Here is a 25,459-nt window from a genome sequence, read left to right on the forward strand (position 1 = left end):
ATCTTTTCTGTGCTTGCCAAACCTGTGAAGATAAAGGACGAGGGGACATAAATATGGGACCAGTCTGAGCTGAGGTGCAGGCTGGCAGACACAGGAGCCTGGCACTGAAAAAAGCTCTCTGTTATTACTGAGCTGTTATTATCACCAAGTTCTTCCTCTTCATGTGACTCGCTGGAAATCCCAGCAGGAAATTAAACTGTCAGCTCCTGTCGCATTTCCCCCTGCTCGTCTGAGCAGGTGTGATGACTTCAGATACTTTGAAATGTATCCACCTCTAAGTAAACCCACCAAAATAAAAATGCATTGGAAACTTTTTGTGCAATGCACAGACTAAATATATATATTTAATGCTGCATCTCCAATATTAACTTTTTCCACACTCTGTCAAATCACCTTATTTACACGGACTGCAAGAGCAAGAGTCAGCTTTGCGTCTTAGTAATTGAGCTCTGCCAGACAGGGAGAGAATAAGGTGGCTTGTTATAGTTTTATAACCAGACGCTCTAGTCTGTTTGATTTGTGGGCAAAGAGAAGAGCTGACAAGGGTTATAGTTTCAATGTAGTATGTGCACAGAGAAGAGCAACTTTACTTCATGTTAAGCGTCAGTGACAAAGGGAGGAACATATCATCATGGCTGCAAAGATCAGTGCAGAATCTTTATATTTTTCAGTCACTGCAAATGTTTTGCTGACCCACTGTTTTTAAGAATCCACAACTACTGACATACGCACCACGGAAGGAAGGATGTGTATACATACTGTAGGTGTGTGTGTGTGTGTGTGTGTGTGTGTGTGTGTGTGTGTGTGTGTGTGTGTGCGCACGCGTGTGTGTGCGTGTGTGTGTGTGGTGTGTGCGCGCATGTGTGTGTGTGTGTGTGTGTGTGTGTGTGTGTGTGGTGCGTGTGTGTGTGCGTGTGTGTATGTGTGTGTGTGTGCGTGTGTGTGTGTGTGTGTGTGTTTACGTACACAATATCACAAAATAAATAAACGGCGTGTACATCTGAGCGGGAGAAAAAGGAAGAACGGTTAATGGGTGATGGCTACCCCCCTAGCTCTTCATAGACACAAGTGGAAATCCATAGTTAATCACTGGTCTGCTGTGGTCCAGGATGTGGTCTTGGACAGCAGATGCTGTGCTGGGAGAATGCCATTTAAATGGCCTTCTCAGGAACCAAGCTGCTTTCAGTGCAGGCCTGGAGGGCTAAGAGGGTAGACTGCAGTGCATGGTGGGGGGTAACATGGTAATGCTAAATACTTCCTCCTGATGTCATATCCTGCTGATGCATAGGGACAGCTTGGTGCACAGAGGGAAAGAAGGAATTGTAACGGGTGACAACTCCTGTGGTTTGTGGGTTACTCAAGGATGTGGGACCAAGCGCCAATCCAATTATAAAAACCCTGGCAAGGCTAAATATGTCTGTCTGTCTCTGTTAATTTGAGAGTCAGTGAATATACAATAATACAGGAGTGAATTATTGTTGCCTGCAGTGAAACTCTTTGTCAAGATAAGGCAATTGCTGAATGTGTATGGATCTACTGTACATATGGAGGTGCAGGAGTGAGGGAATTCAATAAATGTAATCATGGATTCTGCCCGATTGTTATCGATTGTTTGCGTTTTACATGATGCCCCATTCTATGGCCACACACCTTCATAATCATTATGAAAATCTTCATTGATCAAAGTAGTACTACACAAATAAGATGGATAAGAATGACTTTCTTGTTTCTGTTGTAGGCATATGGAATGGCAGCAGTATTTGAGTTTGAACGACCAGCCTTTTATCCAAATTGCACTCTTCTCCTCTCTATTTTATTTGTTCTAATTTCCCCCTCGTCCTTTGTTGCCTTCAGAATACAAACTTATCTCGCTTCCTCCTTTACAACCTGCATTACCTCAGACAAGTGCCCATGGTAAATATAATCATGAAATTGGAGGTTGTTTTTTCCAAATTGTCCTTATTTTACTGAGAGAGACAGGGAAAGAGAAAGTAATATTCACCCATAGCAAATGAGTGAAAAACATAATAAAGTGCTGTTTCTAACCTGAGGGTTCTGTGCCAGAGATACTGTACATTACCTGATTAATTAATCAACAAATGGCCACAGCCCAGGCACAACTCTCAGACACACTGAGGCTAATAATATCAACACTAAATCTATCACAGTGTCCAGCCTACCACCTTCTCCAACACACTTCAAGGACTTCCATTAAAATATACCCGTTCACCTCCTCTGCCTCTTTTCTAATATATCCACATCTTCTTTGCTTGCCAACCACAAAGGCACAAGGAGAACGCAAGCAAACAGAAAATAAATACTTCTCTCTGAAAGCCATCACAAGAAATGATAAAGAAATGCAGAATGCAGATTGGTGATAAAACAGAAAAATATATTCTTATCTTATAGGGAGTTTGCAGATTGTTGAACCTGAACCTGTTAAATTGTAGGACATTGACTTCATGTCTAACTTTCACCTCAGTGTCACTTGAGACACTAAGGATAATTGTCATTAACAAAATGAAAACAGCCGATACAGACATGGGCCTGGACAACCTGTTGGACTGAGTTTTATTTGCACTGTATGGTGAACTGTGACCCCAGCATATGAGGCATCACAACTCTCAAAGATTGCCACCTAGTCTCATTGATCTTGGATCTTAGCATACTCCAATCTGCAATGCCATGCCCAGTTAATCCATTCAAATCATTCCATTCCACTCCAAGTCGTCATCTGTCATGGTGACAGTTATATATTATATATCATCTGGACACAACCTGAGACTTAATGCATGTGGTGGGGTCTGCGCATGTCTGAATTTATGCCTTAGTGGACATGCATGTGTTCTAAGAGCAAACGATGTCTCGGACACTGAGACATTGACTGCGGCCAGTACTCTAGAGGGCCACTTCTCACCCATGAGTGAGCAGACTTTTCCCTGGGTGATTATCCTTTTTGAAAAAGAGCCTGTGAACTCCCGTCCCAAACAATTCGCTGATCTAAACTAACAAGCCAGGCCACGGCTCCCCACTGGACTTGAATACTCAATTACGGTAACAAAGAAGGCTTCACTGTGGGCGAAGAAAGGCAACGGTGATGGACGGTTTAAATTCATCAAATTCATTCATTTGTGCCAGTAGTTCTAGCCATTCCAGCAGAGATGCATTCAAGTCAGGCTCTTTAAAATGAAGGAAAATTTTTTATACATAGCACATAATTAATCTTTTTGACCACCAGTTGTATGCTATTAGTCCATTGTGAGAATATAAAAAGACTTTTCTCGAGACCCTTAGCAGACATCAAGTAAGCGCGAATCTTGGTCTAATGTGTTTTTTCGAATGGTGTTTTTGAGATGGGAGCTAGCTGATGTGCTAATGAGGGCATCTGTATTTCTGATGGTTGCTCCTCTCTCACCAATAGCAACATCCCCCTTTAGAACACTCTGTTCCAGTGGAGGAAAAGAGAAAGAGAAAGAGAGAGGAGAGAGGAGAGAGGGATGAAGCCCAGCGTAATGGCCCATTGCTAAGCACCTCTCCCCCTGCCTCTAAAATGACAGCTATGACTAATGAATACATAAACTCCTGCTGGCAGCAAAACAAAACCACCTGAGAGAGACTGAGAACTCACATGATAGACAGAGAGAGAGAGAGAGGAAGTGAGGAAGGGAGTAGAGCAGAGTTAACAATTGAAAAAAAAAAAAGACATGATGTGTCTCAATGTAAGTACAAAAGAGAAGACCCCACCATGGACTGGTGCATGTGCACCTCAAGGACCAGTTACACTTAACAAAGAACCAACTTTCAAAAATATATGTACTCCATTAAAGGCCTCAAGACACACAAATCAAGGTACAACAGGGACACTCGCATGCACATGCACACACACACACACACACACACACACACTACAGAATTGCAGGAGGAGAGTGCAGCAGCACCCCTGAGTGTGAATGATGTGGCTGTTCAAAAGGAACCGATCGTACTTTAATGCACCACAACGTGTTTCACCGAGCCCTGTCATCAAGGCATTACAGCGTGTGCCTGTTTCTGCTGTCACGCAAGGCCATCTCCTCAATCACTTTCATTGCAGGTGACACTGTAGCTGTCAAACGCCAACATTTTACAGCATAGCGCAAGGCATTACGGAGTAATGGCCCAGTTTACACACACACAAACACCATAAACCAAAGCAACATTATGAAGGTGGCTTTCAGCAAAAGCACACCCACACACAGGTATTAATTAATTACTGATGCCCTTACAGTTGGATTTTGATGAAAAATCCAGTCACTCCAAAGAATGTACACAGACTCCCATTTCGATTCTGTCCTCTGCTGTTCATCATGCAGCTCGTTCTTTCATCTAAATCACTGGCTCAACAGACAGACATCATCTTCATAAAAGAGCTGTTATTGAACTCAGGCACTACTCTATATTTCCTCCTTTATTTAACAAGCAGCACTCCGGTGTACATGCTCTACTCAATATTTTGCATCACCATATATCAATGTATACAGTAGACACAGGCCAGTGTACTGTCTGATGCCACCATATATTTTCCTTATTGATTTACAGCCTAGTAATACACTGAATGGCTCCAGGATGCTTAACATTAGTGCACAGCTACAAACATGAGCTAGCCAGGGAACATCATCAACCAGTGCGGTTGCCAAAAAATAGACCAAAAAAAGCAAAGTCAAGCTTCGACTGGACTAAAGAATGGGTCCATTATCCAAACAGCCAATTAAAGCAATTAGGTTTTACAATTGTTAAAATGGGAGAGTGCTTTGATGGGAGATCCTGTGTTTTGATACAGTGTGTGTGTGTGTGCGTGTGTGTGTGAGTGTGTGTGTGAGTGGCCCTTCTTAGTGATGGGACAGGGTTGTTTTGATCTTTTGCTAAATGAACACTAAGGTAAGACAAAAAACAAATCTATGCATTATAGCAAAAGACTGACTTTCCCTGCACAGAATGAATATAAGGAAGTCATTTGATCTGGTCTGATAGGGACCAGAATTCCAATCAAGCATAGTTGAAATATAAGATGTTAACTTTCCAACAATAGTTTTAAACATGAATATGAATATTATATGGATACAATATGAAGCACATTATGTTATATCTGTATGTAAAAATACTTTGAGATAAACTTAAATATACTATGTATAAACTGCTATCTAGACAACAGACACTCCCCTTCTCTATGCTTAGACACAGAACAGTGAGTTGGATTAAATCAGTTTCTTTCAGTTCTAGCCTTCTCTCATTTTCTCTCTCCTCCTCCTTTCCTAAAGCCAGCCAGCCCAGGAAGCAGCATGTAATTTTAATAACATCTTGTTAGTAGGAGAGAGAGATAGTTGGATCCGTCCTCTGTGCCTCTCGTGGTGCTGAATACCAGGGCTGAGTACCTCAGGGCGGTGAGAGATTCAGAGCATAGCTACAGAGAGACATATTGAGCAAAAACATAATGAGGGCAAGGTAAAGAGAAGAGACGAGAAAGAAGGATAGAGAGAGACTGGCAGACTAAGAGAAAGAACGAGAGTCATTGAGGAGGCACAGAGCGAGGGAGAGAGATAGGGAGTTCATAGGTGACACAGTAGGATAGAGTATGACAGAGAGAGTGATGCCAACCTACCGTTAGTACGTATGTAGTACTGAAGCCATGACGTAGCGTTGTCAAGGCAGCAATTTCACTGGATCTAAACAAATCAATCTAACAATAGTATATCACTATAGCGGTGGCTTTCTTAATCTATTTAATTAATTTTACAACGTTTCTAAGACGTTAGTATATTTTTTTTACACTGTAGAAATTGCATACTACAACATATATTCATACCAACACGATCAAATTTGTGACTACAGAGTTTTATTTTAGCATGGGTTTCCTCTGTAAAAGCGTTCTATTTGATAGTGACATAGGTGGCACCTATGAATTAACCCTTTGTTAGAAGGATCATCATCATCATCATCATCATCATAGTGATCTGATCTCTGGTTTGGTTGCCGTCGCTACAGCCACTAGTTTCCCTGACTACCTCAACAGGGCTCTGGGTCAGAATAGTGTGTGCACAGTAGTGTCAGGCTCATGCTTATGCTATATACAACCACCTGGCGATTACTTCTCCCCCTCTCTCTGTCCCTGCGGATCTCATTATCCTGGGCTTCTAGCGTCAGTCAGCATTTTCACTGTCAAACCTTAAAAAAAAAAGAGAAACGTGTGCACACGCCAAGCGTCTCCGTAGCAACCTCACACACACAGCGCAGCATCACCTCAGGAGAGCAAGTGGCGGTTGGTGTCGGCCTTTTACGCTCAACCCTATTCCCACTATATTGCTCCCGACAGGACAGGAAGGTGTGTGTGTGTGTGCGTGCGTGTGTGTGTGTGTGTGTGTGTGTGTGTGTGTGCGTGTGTACTGTACATGTGTGTGTGTGTGGAGGAACAGGGGAGGTAGAGGAGAAGAAAAGAGGCCTCAGACAGATGAACACCCGTGCTCACTTTTTTTCATGGTTTGCGACAATAATAAGAGGAATGAACAGTGAATGAAACCTGCTGGTTGCCACGGTGAGCCAGCGCTGGCAACCAGAGGGGATCTCGCCTGAATGAATATATTCATGGGATTACTCCGAAGGGCTTTCAGCAAAATCGGTTGTCCTGTAGAGAATCAATCTCTCTCCCTCTCTCTCTTTCTCCCCTTCTCTCTCTCCCTCCAGTCACCCTGACACACACCCACAGTTTCTTTTTGCTCCATCTAAAGTACATCTCGCTAAATGACACTTTGACAGCAGTTTGTCACAACATTTCACCTGGCATGAGAGAAAACAATGAGTTATTTTTGTTTGCCTTTGCTGCCTTCCAAGAACACCTTTCCTCTCACCTCTGCCAGATCCAAGCTGATGCTACAGTACATACGCAGATCATTTATGGAACAGTGACAACCTAGTTGTTGAAACTCTTCCCAAAGAGACAGACATTCATTGCATACAAAACATTTCTTTGGACAAGAATGTGTGCCAAATGGAAACAAAAAAATATATAAGCATATAAGCATGTTAATTGGTTAATTCCTGGGTTTCTGTAGAATAGGTGATCTGCCCAGTATTCGCTAAGGCTGCGTCACATTTGTTTAGATAATCCTTAACTGCCTCTTTCTAGGTTTCATTAAAATGAACACACACTGATTGCTACTTATAGTATAGATGTGAAAAGCACACGATGACTAAAAAATGTGTATGACTATTCTGCAAATTGCCAGTGTTTCTTCTAAATGTTTTTATGCATTTACTATGCACCACCTGGGTCTGGGATCACTACATTTCAGTGCATTTGGACATTACCCTAAAAAGAACATTGCAAAGTGGATTTGTTTTACGTAGTCAGAAACTGAAATGACCATTAATGTTTCCTCCTTAGTACTGTAATTATGCAATTTGCCGAAATGTTCTATTGGATTGAAGAACCCAGCAGGTTTCCAGGGAAACCGTTGCAATTCTGAGAAAGATAAACCTTTTTCCCTAGCCTTCTTTGTCCTGATTGCTGATGGCAACTTCCATTTTTGCCAATGCCTCCATGGTGGAACATTTTATCCATACACTGGTAGTCTGATCAGTTCAAGCAAAACAAAGGGATGCATACTGACATGCTCACAGACACCGAACATTTTTAAATCTTTGTATGTGTTCTCATTATAAATAGTGATTTATTTGGGATATATGCTTACTCTGTAGTGCAATAAAAAACAAATAAGGAAATACTTTGTTTGATCGGCTACACGTGAAGAGCCTGGGGCAGAAGCTAGATGGTAGCCTAGAAAAACCTTTAAAGTGTTAAATAACAGGCTGTCATCACAACAAATGCTTCCACAATGACAACTAGTATCAAATTGCACATGAGTCTGGATTTATTGAACAACAACAAAAAAAAGAATGAACCTACTCGACAATGGGGTACTCCCCTTTAAGCCGAAGCCATAGCACCATGACTAAAGGACCATAGGACTGGGGCCACGGGCTGACACACGACCCAGGAGACGCCCAACTCCCCACCTCCCCCAGGGGACGTACGGGAGGCCCCTCACTGCTAAATCACCATCAGCCCAATTAGACTGTGAAATATAGCAGCTGTTTACAGGCTGCCATGTCTGAAAGCTAACAAGCAAGGTGTCACAATAGCGGCTAGAGCCTGGCTCGCCATATTTCACAAAGCCATACATCTGCACCTATGACGGAGAAAAAGAGCAGAACATGATTGCATTTAATGTTTCTAATAAATCATCTGGCTGGACTTGCTGGAGAGGAAACTTTGAAGTCAGGCTTTTCGACACAGGTGATTGAATTGGCTCATTCCAATGTAAATATTGCTGGATATATTTAGAAATGCGTTTCATAGCTCTCAAACGTAAGCAATGTGGGTCTCCTGTATACAGTACAATAACAGCACTGCCGCGTTCAGTAGGACACAAACACACACAAACACACACATGCTCCGTCAGTCAGCACTAAAAAGATAGATCCCTACTGCTTTTTGAAACCAGTGGGGAGTTATGGAGGGAAAAAGAGCTAAGAGGAGAACAACATTGTGAAACAGAAGGCAAATATGATATTTAAATGGAATAGTCTATGATGCTTTGCTCTAATAATGTTTATACTAAAAAAATGTACATCAACACAAACAGTGACAGGACATAGACTAATCCTGACCCTCCCCGACCTCTCTGCAAGAGCAGGCTGCAGTCATTCCTGTCACACCAGACAAAGATAAAGGACAGAGGAGGAGCTCTTGGGGGATGAAGGTGCCACAGGATGTGACCTAGATATGCCAGCACACCCTGCATACTTAATGGCGTGGGTTTGATCACTAGTGCTTTTTCACCGACACACACACACACACACACACACACACATAAAGTACACATCCCAAGTGACCACCAAAAGTAAAAAGGACCTTTCAAACGTAAAAACATGGATATACACCAGATCAGTGAGGTACAATATCATTGGTCACCCACATTACAGACAGATCATCTGGGAAACATGTAGACATTCTGGGGAGGAAAGACCAGAATTACTACTGTGCAATCATATACAAACACATGCATGCAAACCCATACTCCAGACACACTCTGACAGACACAGACAGACAGACAAACAGAAACACACAAACAAACACACATACATGTACACAAACAGACAGCAGTTCGTACGCAACAAACACACACACACACACAAACACAAATACACACACACACACACACACACACACAATCCCATTTTAGGCATCAAGGGAAAAGATACCTGAACCCTTGATCCGTGACATACAAACTCACAGAATGCAGAGGGAGACAAGAGAGCTCCTCCTGTCTGCCAGAGTGAATCTCAAGGGCAGCACTGGGGGGGGGAGTGGTGGGGCGGGGTGGGGTAGGAGGAGGGGGGGTGAGACTGAAGGATAGGTGGAAGGACATGGAGATGAGACGGCAGGACGAGCGCTGATATTAACACTCTCTCTGCCTCGCTCCTGAGCTTGTTAGTCAGTTAGTCCAGCCCACTGATACTGCCAATATGGATCAGTTGTTCAAGATCATGATGGTGTGTGTGTGTGTGTGTGTGTCTGTGTGTGTGTATAGAGGGGATATTAGTGGCGATGCTCTGTCTGCTATTTACACTCTGACATCTCAGACATTCTGCTCATCCCTGATAGGCAGGCCAACAGACAGACAGACTTGCAGTAAGAGAGAGGGAGAGAGGGAGAGAGGGAGAGAGGGAGAGAGGGAGAGAGAGAGAGAGAGAGAGAGAGAGAGAGGGAGAGAGGGAGAGAGGGAGACGGAGAAAGAAATATTTTCATTATCAAATATTTTATTATATTCAAATCAATATATTCAAATCAAAATATTTTAAATCAAATGCTAGAAAAGAGAGAATTACACCTAGCTTATGAGAAACGAGTAGAAGGCCCTTCATTCCATTCTGTGGACTTGGTCAGACAGATCAGATGCATGTGTCCAAGAGATCTCTCCACAAATCAGCCCAAAGATAAGGGAAGGGGGCAGGTGAGGTGTGCACTTATGAAAGTATGATACACAAACCAACAATGATTGATAAAAAAGAATGACTTTTACCACACAGATCATTCACATGTAAAAGAGAACATTTCCCTTTGAGGTTGTTTTAATGGCATGCCTTTGTGGCAGGTCAAGTCATTCAATTGCTCCTGTCTGTATTCATGTTCATTCAGTCTGCCGATCAAAATGAGAATGGGGTGTAATAATACCCTCCTACAGTAGGCTATCATTTGGTATCATTTTGAGAATTGTGTTTCAGCTGCTTATGAAGGAAATACTGGCCTGTCACCTGGGTGACCATTTCAGTGTTTATACTTACTTTTCAAACACAACTTGGTTTGCCATACTCTTATGTGAGACAGAGAGAGAGAGAGAGAGAGAATTGATTCATGTCTTTCATTAGTTCAATTTCTCTCTCCTGAGGATGATGAAAATGAACAGACTTTGTGCTACAGCTGATCAAAAGAACTTGACATCCTCAAAAGCCTGACTACAAAGCAGAGCTGAAGTCAGGGGGAAACATCTGCTGATCAGAAACATAATTACCACAGTGGGCTTTTGGGACGTCTGGCTGTGGGCTCACACAAAGCAAAATGCAGCAGTGCAAAATGGCCCTGACATTTTACACACAAGCTTCAGAGCATTACAGGTGCATCAATGCTACGGGACTATTCATCTACTTTGGAAAAGAAAAGCCCTTGCAAGCTAAGAAATGCAATATTGTACAGGCCTGTGTGTGTGTGTGTGTGTGTGTGTGTGTGTGTGTGTGTGTGTGTGTGATGTGTGTATGAGTCTGTATGGCAAGATGTGAAGAGGTAATTATCCACTAACTGCGAGCAAAACACCCATGCATGAGAGTCCTGCCCTTAACGAAGTACAATCTAGATCAAACCCAACAACAGTGAAGTTCAGCCACTTGATGTGGCCCAGTTTGGTAGTGATTGAATCATATTAGACCTGCTCAGAAATACATCTGTTACACACATGCACACTTCAATACAGACTACAAAGGGGCACAATAAGCTTACGAATCTGCTGCACCAACATGTCAGGGCACCTCAGGGATTTAAGCCACATTCCGGGCCTGTTCGATGTGTCTAGGCTGCACTGATCGTGACGGTGGATCGCGTTTCATTTTCAACAAGATTTCAGATTCAATTAAGCTCTGAACTTCCCCATTCCCTCTCTTCGTCGTCCTCGAAGGCCCAGGGGGCTCCGCGGCTCGGCACGATGCAATCTTCCCTAAATGCAATTACCACTGTCTGGTGTGACGGCTATCCAGAGGTGCCCCATCATATTTGCATCGAGTGGCCAAAGAGGGAGGCTGGACAGAGCCCTCACTCCCCCACCCCACTATCGGTTCTGAGCCATGTTTAACTTACCCCAAGTCACGCAGCCTCAGCACATAATCTAATCTCAAGCACTCAGCCCAACCAAACTCAAAATGACCTTAACACCTCTTTGCCGCCCCCACATATCAACAATTAATGTAAGCATCCACAATCTCTACATACGTACATAAATACATACACACACACACACACACACACACACACACACACACACACACACACACACATATATATATATATATATATATATATATATATATATACATACATACATATACAGTCCTGGTTGGCTTGTGCCTTGGTCCACCTCCATTATCACTCTGTGTGGGGGCTTGTGGGCAGCATGGCCCCATGGTGCACTGGGGCTGGGGTGATTGGCAGGGGGATAATGGGATGGCTCACATGGTGGACACTCTGCTCAGACTGCTCACCCCCTCAACTGCCCTCTCCCTGATGCCCACTGTTCAATGGCTCAGAAACCCCTGGGAGGAGGGCTGTATTCAAAGGGAGACCAAGAGAACGAATATGTTTGTACAATGCTAAACACTGCTGGTTGCTGTAATAAAGTTATTATTTCATCATGGGGCTTTGTATATTCACAGACCTGCTCAAATATTGCAAGCTTTATGTTTGGTATGACATTTGATTTGATTTGATTACATTTGGCACATCCATCAGCATGCCAAAGAGAGAGCAATCATCTCTAAATGATGTGTGCTCCATGCATTTATTTGAGAATGCTAACTAACTAACTGCAAAAAAACATGACTTAGAAACTATAAAGACTAGCTGTTGCTGTGATCTTCGAAAAGTGGTTATGTATAGTAAGTTCATTGCTAGCGCTTGCATGTTTTTCCTAAAGCCATTGTTGTCTTTCAGCACAAATGTTATGCTTAACTGAAGTCTTTGATCGTGTGTGTTTATTTATCCGTGTGTGTGTGTGTGTGTGTGTGTGTGTGTGTGTGTGTGTGTGTGTGTGTATGTGTGTGTGTGTGTGTGTGTAAAAAGCTAAGCCTTAGCATGTGACATTACGTGGTAATGAACAGGGTTGCGAGAGCTTCCACCACATGTGCTGCAGGGCTCTTCCATTCACTCGGAAGCACTTCTTCACATGGAATGCTGGCAGTGGAACGATATAAATAAACACACGCTACACACACATGAACTTATGAGCATAGGCACGCTAACCAGTTGCCGCTGTCGACCACAGTCAAGTCCTACACGCACTCGCTCCGCTGCTAAAAATACGGTGTGTGAGAGATGAGAGGCATTCGTGATCATCCTCTTTCACCCATAGCCTCTTCCCATCTCACACTCTCCATTGTGTCTCCATCCCCCTCAGGCACATCAGCGGCCCTGGGGGAGAGGATCTGTCTTTCCAAGTCTGGCAGTCAGATGACAGCGTGGCGTGTGCCAGCCATCAGGCTGGTAGTGGGGCGCAGGGGATTCATGTTAGGGGATGAGTGGGACATGACTTGAAGGGCAGACTTTGGCAAGGACAAGGGTACCATTTGGCCTAAAGAGGCCTCTCCTGAGTAGTGGGCCGGAATGTGTGGGTGGGGAGGGGGGATATGTGGGGATGGATTTGTCCCTGCAAGGCCTGTGTGGCCTATTCGACGAAATGTGGTCAATGTTGAGGAAAAAAGCCCCCTGCTCTAATGCACACACACACACACACACACACACACAGAGAGAGAGAGAGATAGAGAGAGAGAGAGAGAGAGAGAGAGAGAGAGAGAGAGAGAGAGAGAGAGAGAGAGAGAGAGAGAGAGAGAGAGAGAGAGAGAGAGAGAGAGAGAGAGAAATGAACACGCACAAACACCCCTTCCTCTCTTCTTTAATGTGGCCCAGTTCACTCCGTTGCACTCAGTTATTCCATCACTAGCTCAATGAGCCAGTCAGACCTCACCCCACACCCCCTTGCAGTGCAGTCCACTGCTGAACAGCAGGATGGATCACACTACTCCCGCCACCCTCTGAAAAAGGTAAGGAATGTGCATATGTTTATAAACACACAAACAAACACACACACACACACAAAACACATACACACAAAACACAGACAGACAGACGGACAGACAGAGACAAAAAGTCCTACAAAGGCAAAATGCAATGTCCATTCCATTCCATTGAGCATCCATTTTTCACACACACACACACACACACACACACACACACACACACACACACACACACACACACACACACAGATAAATAAACACACATACATCCACACACATATGCATGCATGCACACACACACACACACACACACACACATAATAAAATGAGAAGAAAAAACAAAGACCAAAAAGGAACCAGGTACCTGTCTGTCTATCGTGCTCAGACATCCCCTATGTGTGTGAGGACTCTTCATGTCAAACAAACCTGATCAGCCCCAACAAATGATTGCATGCCTCTCACATTACATATCTAGACGCTTCAGCTCACACAGACAAATAGACAAAACAGAATCACAGACAGAGACACACACACACATACAGACACAAGCATGAGTATTTGTGACATTTCACACTGATCTGACATTTTTTGGCAGTGGGTGTTTTTTTCCTTCATATTTAACTCTCTTTATTGCTATCCATTCACATTGACATCCTATTGCATTAGGGCATTATGCCTTTGTGAAGGAGGTCACTGATACTATGAACCAGTTTCATTTGCACCTCTCAGAAGAGAGCCTGTGAGGGGTTGCCTTTATCATTTCCCCTTTCTTTTCTATAGCCTTTTCTCCATTTATTCTTATTACACCCCTTCATCATCATATTTTTTAACTTGTTTTCCAATCATTACTTCTTTCCCATCAGTTCTATGTATTTCATGTTTTTAAAATGCTATCTTCAGACATACCAATGCACAATGATCTCTGGAGTTCAGCTTAGATCAAGCCCTAGTCATATGGTCTAGACCAGTGGTTTTCAAACTGGGGGCCGCGGGGGGGGGGGGGGGGGGGGGGGGGTGCCAGGGGGGCCTCAGCAATTTGGAAGGAAAAATAAAAGCAACAAATAAATACATTTGAAAAATTTTAAATATACCTATTACTATGAGGGTTGTTATACAATGCATTATCCATGATAATGACTGGGAAAAATAGTAGAGTGATAGCTCTCATATAGCAGAAAGCTCCAAATGCAATTTTTACACACTGTATGCTCAATCGCAAAGTGCTTGTGGCTAAAATAATTATTAGAATTAGCTTAATGTAATATTGTCGATGGGTTTAATAACACATCAAGGGGTCCTTGGCCAGAAACTAGTAGTATTTGGGGGGCCTTGTCGTGGAAAAGTTTGGGAACCCCTGGTCTAGACAACACTCATGAATATCAGACTGTCAGTGCTTTTCAGAGTAGGCCAAACAGAGCATATCTAGAACACTTAATTAGTGACACTATAGGACAATATAAATTAGAATGTTATCTCACACTAAAAGACGAGGACGAAGAAACGTTCATTTCAAATCAAATTGTACATTTTCCTCTTTCCATTGCTATTTATTTGGGCGGCATTGTTGAAACGGACAGAGATAATTCAGCAATAATTCATGCTTGAATGTGAATTCAGCCCCAGTCAACGCTTTGAATTAGATATCCCGCTAGCCTGTTCTTTAGAATGTGTTAAGCCCAGAATGCAGATGAGCTTGAAATGGCGTATGCCAAACTCACACTCCCGAGCCTCCACAGGGAAACAAGGTCCGTCCCTCCCACTTTCTGCCCTTGCGTATAGGTGTGTGTGGTTGCATGTATGAGGTACAGAAGCAGAGCGAGAGAGAGGGAGTGGGGAAGAGAGGGGTGAGGGTGCTACAGTAGGTCCATACTGATGAGGATGGTGCAAACTGCACAAATGAGACCAAACAGGCAGCACAGGGCTTGTTTGCATGTTTACGTGTAGGTTTGTGTGTGTGTGTGTGTGTGTGTGTGTGTGTCCGTGAGTGTGTGTTTATATGATTAGGATTGAGTGTGTGGCTCTCGGCTTATGTTAGGGGCTGGCAGGGCCCCCGTGGCCTGTCAGATATATGTGGGGTAGAGTGTGTGATCGTCGTGGCAATGTGTGGCATTGGTTGGGCTGCCGGCTGATGGGAGTTCTCAGGGGGCCTTGCTGTGTAATGAGTGTGAAAGGGAACATCACGACGACAGCAGCTCCACACACCTCCAGTGGGAGACTGCTTCCACTTTACAGCTTAATGAACACCCCCCCCCCACACCACACACACACACACACACACACAATCATAAGATGGCCGCTTTTTCACCACCTTCCCTACCTTTGCCCACTCATTCATCATGCAAAACTTTTGGAAATTGGTTGAAAGAGAGAAAAAAAAATGTCAGGGAAACATAGGATGCTGCAGAATGAATGATGTATGTGAGCACATGGAGCTAAACAATACTAGCAGGTAGATAGAAGATGTCAACAGTGCGCTTTCTAGCTTTCCAAGTGAGTCTGGTAATGAAGACAGATGAGCTGCTAGGATGAGGGTGTGGGTTCAACACCCCTAGAGGTGCCGCTTGGCAGTGTGGACTCCTGGACAACACTCACAACCACTGGCAGATACCACACTGGCATACAACAACTAAAGAACTGCTTGAATGCAAATGGATGACTGCATATGTGTATATAAATGGGATAACTGCATGTGTGTAGAGTATATATCCTGTACTATGTCTGTTAGCACCTGTTGGCAAGTATGTATGTAAGTCTGGCAGTGGACTTGATTAGAGGTGAACACTCAATTTGTGTGTATGTACGTGGTATGTTGTTGTTGTGTTATTAAGGCTGCCTTCGCTCAGTAGGGTGTGCAGCACCATCAAAACCCAAATGGCAGAGAGATAAGCGGCCTCTGAGTTTCTGCAACATGACCTGGAAACACTTGTCATCTTTATTGTTTATTATGGCGCCATGCGCCACGATACGCTTACTAATCCCATTACACTAATCCAAAGCAAAACAACTTAGCATGTGATAAGAGTCACACAAACGTGGCCTAATTTATGCAGGATTCAAAATGAACACCAAATCAAAATAATTAATGGGGGTTTCTGTTTAATTAGCCTGACGGCACCAACTCTAGCTAAGCCCTTAAAATCGCAGCTGGACCCCCTGCTAGTGTGGACCCCTGGGAAGAAAAGACCTGAACTCCCCTGCCCTCCTTCAACCCCACAGAGCGGAGAAGAACAAAGCACGTATGACAAGCTGCGCCATTCCACATGACAGTTGCCTAGCTGCATGCTCCCATAGATAGCTTTTAGTTAGTGAGAGAAATGATGGCCAACAGAGAAATACAGATTCAATATCGGCTTCCATTAGGACACATGCTCATGATGTTGCAGTCTCTTTTCATACAAAAGGGCATCCTGCACTTGTACAGAGTGCACATTTTGACCAACACTTTAGGCTCTGCTGTGTCTTCAATGGTACAGGTTGAGTGGTCTTGTTGTTTGTTATACACATACCTCATGTTGTATGTACAGTAAGACTGGTAGTGCACTGACCCTGAGCAGAAAAAAAGCAATTAAACAAACTTACCTGATCCTGCAACAGGTAAGAAAAAAGAGACACCCAAGTTTTGTGCAGTTGTATATGCTTTAGGGGTAGGATAGAAGTGGAAAGGGGCCAGCCACATCATATGAATAAAACATGTTACCTTATTAAAATAGTCAGTGGAGAGAGAGAGAGAGAGAGAAAGAGAGAGAGCAGAGAGAGAGACAGCGATACAGAGAGAGAGGTTAAAGAGAAAGAGAGAGAGAGAGCGATGCAGAGAGCGAGAGATTAAAGATAGAGAGAAAGAGAGAAAGAGGTTCAAGGTGAAGGTCAACCATTAGCTCCTAAATGAGTCTTATGCTTCCTGAATTCATATATACAGAAAGCAACAGTGAGAGAGTGACACAGAGAAAGAGAGAAAGAGACAGCGATACAGAGAGAGAGGTTCAAGAGAAAGAGAAAGAGAGAGAGAGAAAGAGAGAGAGAGAGAGAGGAGGTTCAAGGTGAAGGTCAGATATTAGCTCCTAAATGAGTCTTATGCTTCCTGAATTCATACAGAACGTGACAGTGAGAGAGTGAGAGAGTGAGAGAGAGAGAAAGAGAGAGAGAGAATTCATACCTGAACATATCTCCCAAGCCCTTCAGCATCCCTTTCTTGGCTTTGTTCTTGTCCTTCTCCTTGTCTCGGTCTGGCTTCTTCTTCTCTTTAACACTTTTTTCTTTCTTCTTGTCTTCTTTCGGACGGCTTCCATTGACCTGCCGAGAGTCTGGGTTAACTGTGCCAAAGCCAGGTGCAATGGTGAGGTCAGTTGCCGTGGAGACAGAGTCCCGGCCAGAACGGGAACTCTCCTCTGTGTCTTCCTCCACTGAAAGTGAGAGAGATAGAGAGAGAGAGAGAGGGAGAGAGAGAGGAAAAAAACAAATAAACAGTCACTGTGTAAAAGCTTAGTTTACAAGTAGAGCATTTTCACAGTGAATTAATCAGCCAACTAGGAGTGGTATGAATACAGAAAAGATGTACTGATCAGTCATTCTGACCAGTCTTCCAAAGACACCTTTCTCATGATAATCATGGCCTCAGAGTTTTTACACAGGGCTCTTTCTGGAGCCTGCGTGGTATCTCATGCTAGACAAGGGAGCAGACAGTACAGACATCCTGAAAGAGTGGGTATAATGTGACAGAGAAAAAAAAAATGACCTTGCTTACAGCTCTGTCACTTATGATTCATGAGAGAGAAGGCTGGGTCCAGAGACAAGAGAGTGGGGATGGAAAGAGAGGAGCCTATCACTCCTCCTGCCTAGTCATCACCTGCTCCAAGCAGGAGATAATGGCAAGCTCCATCCAGGATCCAGAATGCTTCTGAGGCCCCAAGGCCGCTGTGTCAGCAACACAGGCTATGGCTGAGAACAGTCACATCCCCAACCACATAGGGTGAAAAACTGAAAAACTTTAAATGAATGCTTTCTTTCATGTCTATTAAAACAGCATAGTTGAGGCTCTGGCGATGATGAATGATTTACTTATACACTCAATTATTATGCAGTGTTTTTGGCTGCATGTGATGCAATTCATGATCAGAAAATATTTTAAGCTTTTCCCTTAAGACTTTGAAGATTTCTTTGAACTATTTCGAGTCACAGAGGCAGAACAGAGAGAGAGCCTGGGAGAATGAGAGAGAGAGAGAGAGAGAGAGAGAGAGAGAGAGAGAGAGAGAGAGACACAAGAGTCCTGAGTTAATATCCTTGTTTGATTTATTCATTGTGCTGTGAGGATGTTTGCTTTGAAGAAAGAGTTCTGGGTCTCCTGACAGTTTCATCTGAGCCTGATCATTAATTGCATCACACAGTTCCCCCAGTGATCCAAGTATAGGTTTAACTTTAACATGCAGAATTAAGAGTGGTTTAACTTAATGTGTTGTCATGTTCATAATTCAAAAGGTCTTTATCAAGCATGTTGTGTAATAAAATATTATTGAAATGATATGATGCATGGCACTTTATGATATAAATATAGAAACATATATTATAAATATATTTTATAAAACTGCATAAATGAAGGCCTCTAAAAAAGTAGAAATAATACTTAATACTAATCTACAATTCTTAGAGAACAATTAGGGGGGAGATAATAGTGAGTGGAAGACATTGGAGAGGCCCTGGAAAGCAGAACCCCTCCAGTAATGGTGGGTCCTAATGGATATTGGAGGTACAGTAGATGTCTCTGAGATTAGCGTTTATTAATGTCATCCATGTTACTTCCTCACTGAAGGCTTTTTGATGAGACGAAGAAAGGCACTTATGAAAAAAGGAGGCCATGTTGGATTTTTTTCACCGTGGAATGGAGAATAATACTGTGGGAAGGGAGAGGGAAGAAGGTTCTCATTTCAGAGATGAGTAGGGGATTTGTTTTCTTCCACTGCCTTGTCTTTCAAGTTATCAGCACATTCTTTTTCGGTGGCTATCTCAGAGGGGAAATTACTGAAATGAAATCTCACAGTGGAACCATATATGACAGGAATTGTATGCGCATTTATGGCCTAAATCTATTCAATTGTCCCCTCTCTCTCTCTTCTTTCTCACCTTCTGGTACTGCATCCCACCTACTTTCATCTGGTTTTTTTTTGTTTGGACATCTTATCGTCACGCTAAGTGCAAAGGCGGACCATCAGCGCAACAAAGCTGCAGCTGGCAATTAAAGCCTCTTCTCAAAGATTAGACAACAGCACTAATTTCTGCAGCTCCTAATGATGTCGTCTCAGATAACTCGCCAGAGATGGGACTCGTGAATCCTCCTGGGGAGAATTTGACTATGTGTGTGTGTGTGTGTGTGTGTGTGTGTGTGTGTGTGTGTGTGTGTGTGTGTGTGTGTGCGTGCGTGTGTACCAGTGCACAATGCACATGTGTGTATCTGACTGTACTGCTTCCTCACACATTCACTTTGATCGTACACTCACAAATAGAGACACACAGACACATGAATCTGGAAACAAAGTGCTGCAAGCCCAAAGAAGAGACAACATGAAGGTAAAACGTTTGACTGAAGACTCACCACTCATTAGCCATACAGTATGGAAGAGTGGGGTCAGCAGGACAACAAAAAAACAAACAAACAAACAAACAACACTAAACAAATGACAAAACACAACTGGAAATCACATGAATAGCACAGATACAAAGTGAAAGATCATTCAAAAAGCCAGCACGGATCAGGTAAGGCTTTTTTCAGAATATACCGTGAGTTACTGGGGTATTTCCTGAAAATTAGGTGAATCAGGCTAATTAAAATGATCACAGCTTTCCCCCCAGGAAAGAAATCAATGTTTTGACACCACAATCAAGCCATTTACATCTCTCTAGTTTGATAGACAGGGGTATTCATCTCTCTGTGTATGAGCCTGACTAGTGCCAGATTGGTAAAACTGCAAGCTCATTTAAATTGTCTGGGAATGGTTGCGAGAAGGACAGAAGAAAAGGAGACCATAATACGGATGTGAGCCATTTAAAATATAGAACACTGGGAAAACACCAGATGAATTCATTCACTCAGTGGGATATCTTGCCGCAACACATTTTCCCTGGGTGATTCCAAATTCGCATTTTATGTAAATAAAAGTCTCGGGTTGGATTTGGAAAAAAAGAGACTGTAGCTTATCTGTCAACTTTGACTATTAACCTCAGTGACAGCCCCGTTCTGGCTCTTTTATCTAAATTGAAAAACAGAGTTATTTGAATATCAGAGAGGAGAGGATGCAATATACCTCTACCGAGAAATCAGCTGCTATTTCCATTTCTCATTCATAGATAACACGATATTTAGTGCTTCCCTGACAGAGGTTGTGAAAACAAAATGATTTGGGTAATTTTTAAAATCTCTTTAAACAGAATCTATTCAGAATAGGGGGAAACGGGTGATTATTGTGTGTGGCGTGGCAGTGTTATTACCTGCAAAGGGAATGTCATCTTTGGAGCCGTGTAATAGAATGCCAACCTCTGTGTACTCTCTGAGCCTTGAAGTGGAGTCATGCTCAATCCAAATGAGACCCTCACTACTTTCAAATGTGCTTTGCTTTATATAAAAACGTTTTGCGCTGCATTTTGTGAGATACCATTTTATTGCTATGTTAGGGTATCTAAGATGACAACCATGGCAATTCAATACAGGCAAATACTAGACAATTGCTCTGACCATCACCTAAACTGCATTTGTGCAAAAACAAAACCTCACATCTTACAAATTATTGCTATAGCTCTGAAGAGATGTATTATTCTTTTACTAATAGCTCACCGGATTTCAAGGACACACAGATCTGGCGGGGGACTATAAGTAATTACAAAATGCTTACAGTCTCTTAGTATTAATAACCAAAACCAATTTGTATGGCAAGAGGGAAGCAAAGAAATCCACAAAGCAAATATCAACATTACCAGAACTCTCCAGAAATTCAGGCTGGAAATGATTCTGTTATGCATAGCAGTAATGTTAAGACTGACTGAGCATTTATTCCCTCATGTCACTTCCTTCCTGCTTTTTTTTCTATTTAAAGGAAATCCTGACCCAAATACAGATGATCAGGCGGCTCATGGAACTGCAAATTCCTCTGGGGAACTGTCACCCCATCCAACAACCAAGCTCAATCTCAAAGTAAATAGAAAAACTGTAGGGTAGACTAGGCTTGATATTGCAAGAACTGGAACATAATGTTTTTTTTCTCTCTCACTTATAAATATAGAGTTTGTACCGCAGCATAATGAGACATAAAAAACTGCTCCAAACTATAATATAATGTAATGTATTTATGTAGCAACACAGCGCAAGCACAGTGACCAAGCGCATCAGGTTTCCAATAGATCTCTTATAATCACACTAATTCAATTTAAGCGCATGTAACACCTTTGTGCTGTGTGACTGCTTTGGAATAGTTATCTGTGCACTCACAGGTTTCCATGCCTTCGTCATATTCCTCTGAAGCAGTGGTGGTCATGCCTGGACGATCATATGATTTGTCAATGGCGGCACGGAAGCTCTCGTTACAGCCCCTCCCCCTTATTATCCGTGGGCGTGGCCTGTGAAAGGGGATGTCTCCATTGAGGGTGACCTCAGCAACTGCAGTCTGGAGGCTTTCAAGGGAGCTGGACTTCTTCAGACCAAGAGATGGGCCAACATCTCGAGTTGGGGATCCTAAAGAGATAAAAAAGAATATCATATCATCATATAGACCCTTTCAACAATAAAAACAAAAACAATGCTTGAACGTTCTATTTGGGCCCCAATCTACTTCCTCTGCATTAAGATAACATATGGAATGTTAAAAAGGAAGTCTTGTGGGGCCAACTATGATGCTGATAATGGAACTCTCTTGAAAGGGTCCATAAGAGATGACATTAGGGATATATGTCAATACCTTCTATTCAACTGGTAACACTGAATATTGGAAGACCTACTGAATACTGCATTCTATATATAGGCATATTCTTATATATTGGGGCCTGGTTTCCTGAGGCCTTCTTACCGCTACATCATTCTTAAGTATGTGTAATCTTAAGTCAGTGTTTCCCAAACTGTGGAGTGTGCCTTATTTCCATAAGGTTGGTCAGGAGTCACTCTAAGCCTACACCAAAACAGTGTCAATAGATGTTGAGTGGCCAAACCAAATGCTGTAAGAGCCCTGCTAAATACCAATTCATATAAAACAGAGAGACCCAGAAAGGGAAATACACATAAGTACAGAAAATCGAGCAACAGAGTTGGAGGTATGTGTTTGAGGTGTGTCTTTGACAGAGACATGGGAGGAAAACCTGATGGGGAACAATAAAAAGAAATGCATGGTACACTGACAGTGAAATGAGGAAGTATTTAAAGGAACCATATGTAAGATTGTGGCCAAAACTGGTACTGCAATCACTTTCAAAATACAGTATCCCCTCCCCCTCCCCCCTGACTCGAGGTTGCCAACCCGGATGCCGAAACACGACTGACTTTGTGATTAGTAGATAGGTAGAGGGTGGCGCATCAGGCCAAAACACAAACATGACATGACAAAACACAACATCAACATCAGTTGAGGGCTGCAACTTCACTTTTTAAAAGACAATATCCTGGCCAGACTACTGTTGTCAGTGATATAAGTATTTGAAGTGAACATGATTTCTTAATGTCTTGTGACATTATCAGGGCCATTTTATGATTAATTGAAATACATTTCTTACATACGGTTCCTTTAAGCTTGGTTACGTTATTAATGATCAGGGATTACCCACATGCTGATGGAAAGCCAGGTGGAAAAGAAAACAAAAAAATCAGCAACTGCATATAACAACCGACTGTCTCAGCGAGTGATGTCTTTAAAACATGTTTTTATGCAAAGACAAAGAAAATACCTGTGTGACAAAGACATTTAACTTGCTAAATAATCCTAATAAGATCTGTAATGACAAACCAAAATCTTAAAAAAAGGTATCCCTGCCAGCTGTCATATTATGTTAGTATGAGTATGTAAGTGAAGGACAACACCAAACAATGAAGGAAGTTAGTAAGAAATAATATCTTTACAGTATCTACTAAACAATACTGCATATACAGGTAGTCCTTGGTTCAAGTCATTTCTACCTTTTTTCTTTTTGACATAATGGATCCCCCTTATGCAGGCTAATGTAATTAACATGCAAATTATACATAAATAAACATTGTAGGACTGACAGAATGCCACCATTCAGAGGCCTCGGCATGAGGGCAGACAGGGCTGCCGACTGTGTTTGTTTGTCAGAGAGTGATTGTGTCATTACCCTTCATAGCAGGAAAGCTAATGCTAACACCAGCGCTAGTAGTAAACAGACTCTAATCGGGCTGGTGCAGTGTAGATACCAGGCTTTGCCCCACATTTAATTTATTTCACTTTGTCCCCTGTGGATGCCATGTTCTGTTCAAAATGCACAGGTGGTATGATGTCAGTATTTGTTTTGATGTGGTTCTCTTAAATCATATATCTTCTGTTTCACTTCAAAAAAGATCAGTTCAAATTTTCCCCATTATGCAACCATGAAACGGTATATTAATAATAGTCCCATGTCAGTTGTCTCTTCTGATCATAAGCCATTGATGTTAATTGAAAATTACTTGTGAAAATCCTCTACTTCTCTGAAATTAAATATTTATGTCTGGTAGAGTTAGCAGTTTAGCACCATAGGGACATTCTGTCATGGTTCCACCATTTTCCCATATGGCTATGCCCTGTGTAAACACAACTCCCCCCCCCCCCCCCCCCCCCACACACTTCTTTTAGCTTGTTCCTGCACTGTTACTCTTTAACTCCAGCACCTTCTCCCAACATGTCACTCATTCTCCCCAATTCTATTTTTCATTACTCTTTGTTAGTCCATGTCTTTCATTTGTCTTATTCTGTTTTCTCTCTCTCTCTCTCCATCTGTTCTTCTTATGAGGTGGACCTGACCATGTGGAGCTCATGCTCATCCATCTATGGCGGCCTTGACTTGTTTTCAGAGGACTAAATGGACCGTGGGCCATAGCGGTGAGGCACACAGCGGAACTCTGGATGGAAAGACTTAAAACCAAACACAGATTAGGCTGAAAAAATAAACCCCCATCACCAAGAGAAAACTATTAGAAATCTATTACCTCCTTCTATTACTGAATAGCCCCCTTCTGACAGCCAGCGTATGTATGATGAAGTTAGGAAATACAGAGGAGGAGGAGGAGAGAGAGAAACAGGCCAAACTAGAGAGAAAGAAACAACAGAAGTGTGGCTGATGTGATTACAGGTGATTTCTGAAGAACAGGAACGGTTGGAACTGGGGTGATTATGAAGAGGCAAGTTGCCAGTATTTCCCGGTGTAATCCAAACTTGTGCTGCTGCTGTTATCATTGCTTCACAAGCAGTAGTGGTTTCTGACAGCTGTCTTTGCCAACTGCACCCCTTTAATCTCCTCTTGATCCTTTAACTAAGCAATCCTGCCACATGTATGAGTGTGATTAGCCCAGATGACGCCGAAACAAAACGCTTCTGTATCAAAGCTGCAGTGGGCTATGGCAGTTCTTTGGGTGGTTCATTAGCTTGGAATTCCAGCTAGAACACATTTAAGGAAGTGCATAACTGGATCCCTCTGTGTCTTCATGACTGTTTTTCTCAATAATAATAGGGTTAGCCCAATAATAACCCAATAATAATTGGCCATAACGAAGGGCAGTAGAGTTGTATACTGATCACTAATCTACTGCTCTAGGTGTCTTGGAAGGTTACAGAGGGATCCAGGGATTCATTTCTTAAGCTTATAACATCCCAAAAACAACCTAGAAATAGCAGCAAATGTAAAGAAACAACTGTTTTGAAGCAGTGTCAACAACTCCTAGTGCCATGCCGGCTCTCTCGTCATATCCCACTGTTTCACTTGTGGCTGCAGAATTAAACACAACGCAAGTCAATGCAAGGGCCTACAGAAGCCTACAGAATTCCACATAGTTTCTTTATGCAGACGTTTATCAGTCGTTTCCTGGGTTAGTGAGCTGTAGCACAGCTGACAATGTTAACAGTCTGAACCA

General features: G+C 42.6%; 1 protein-coding gene and 1 long non-coding RNA gene across 6 annotated transcripts in view; both read right to left on the bottom strand.

The window, feature by feature from the left end:
- LOC121688002 (partitioning defective 3 homolog) overlaps window positions 1-25,459 on the bottom strand; it is a 291,825-nt gene that overhangs the window by 82,951 nt on the left and 183,415 nt on the right. For all 5 annotated transcript variants that reach the window (XR_006024477.1, XM_042067282.1, XM_042067284.1 and 2 more), the window contains 3 exons: window positions 21,842-22,084; window positions 17,525-17,771; window positions 1-22 (listed from right to left, as the gene is read on the bottom strand). The exon at window positions 1-22 is cut by the window's left edge and continues 107 nt beyond it. Coding sequence is in view for 4 of the 5 variants with exons in the window: in XM_042067282.1 (XP_041923216.1) it covers window positions 1-22; window positions 17,525-17,771; window positions 21,842-22,084 (512 nt within the window). In the remaining variant the exon portion in view is untranslated. The remainder of the gene's footprint in view (window positions 23-17,524; window positions 17,772-21,841; window positions 22,085-25,459) is intronic.
- On the bottom strand, window positions 22,264-22,813 carry LOC121688004. Its single transcript, XR_006024478.1, has 3 exons — window positions 22,606-22,813; window positions 22,555-22,560; window positions 22,264-22,407 (listed from the first exon to the last, which is right to left on the bottom strand). It is a non-coding gene; the product is annotated as an uncharacterized LOC121688004 (long non-coding RNA).

Source organism: Alosa sapidissima, chromosome 17 (assembly GCF_018492685.1).
Source record: "Alosa sapidissima isolate fAloSap1 chromosome 17, fAloSap1.pri, whole genome shotgun sequence".
NCBI lineage: Eukaryota > Metazoa > Chordata > Actinopteri > Clupeiformes > Clupeidae > Alosa > Alosa sapidissima.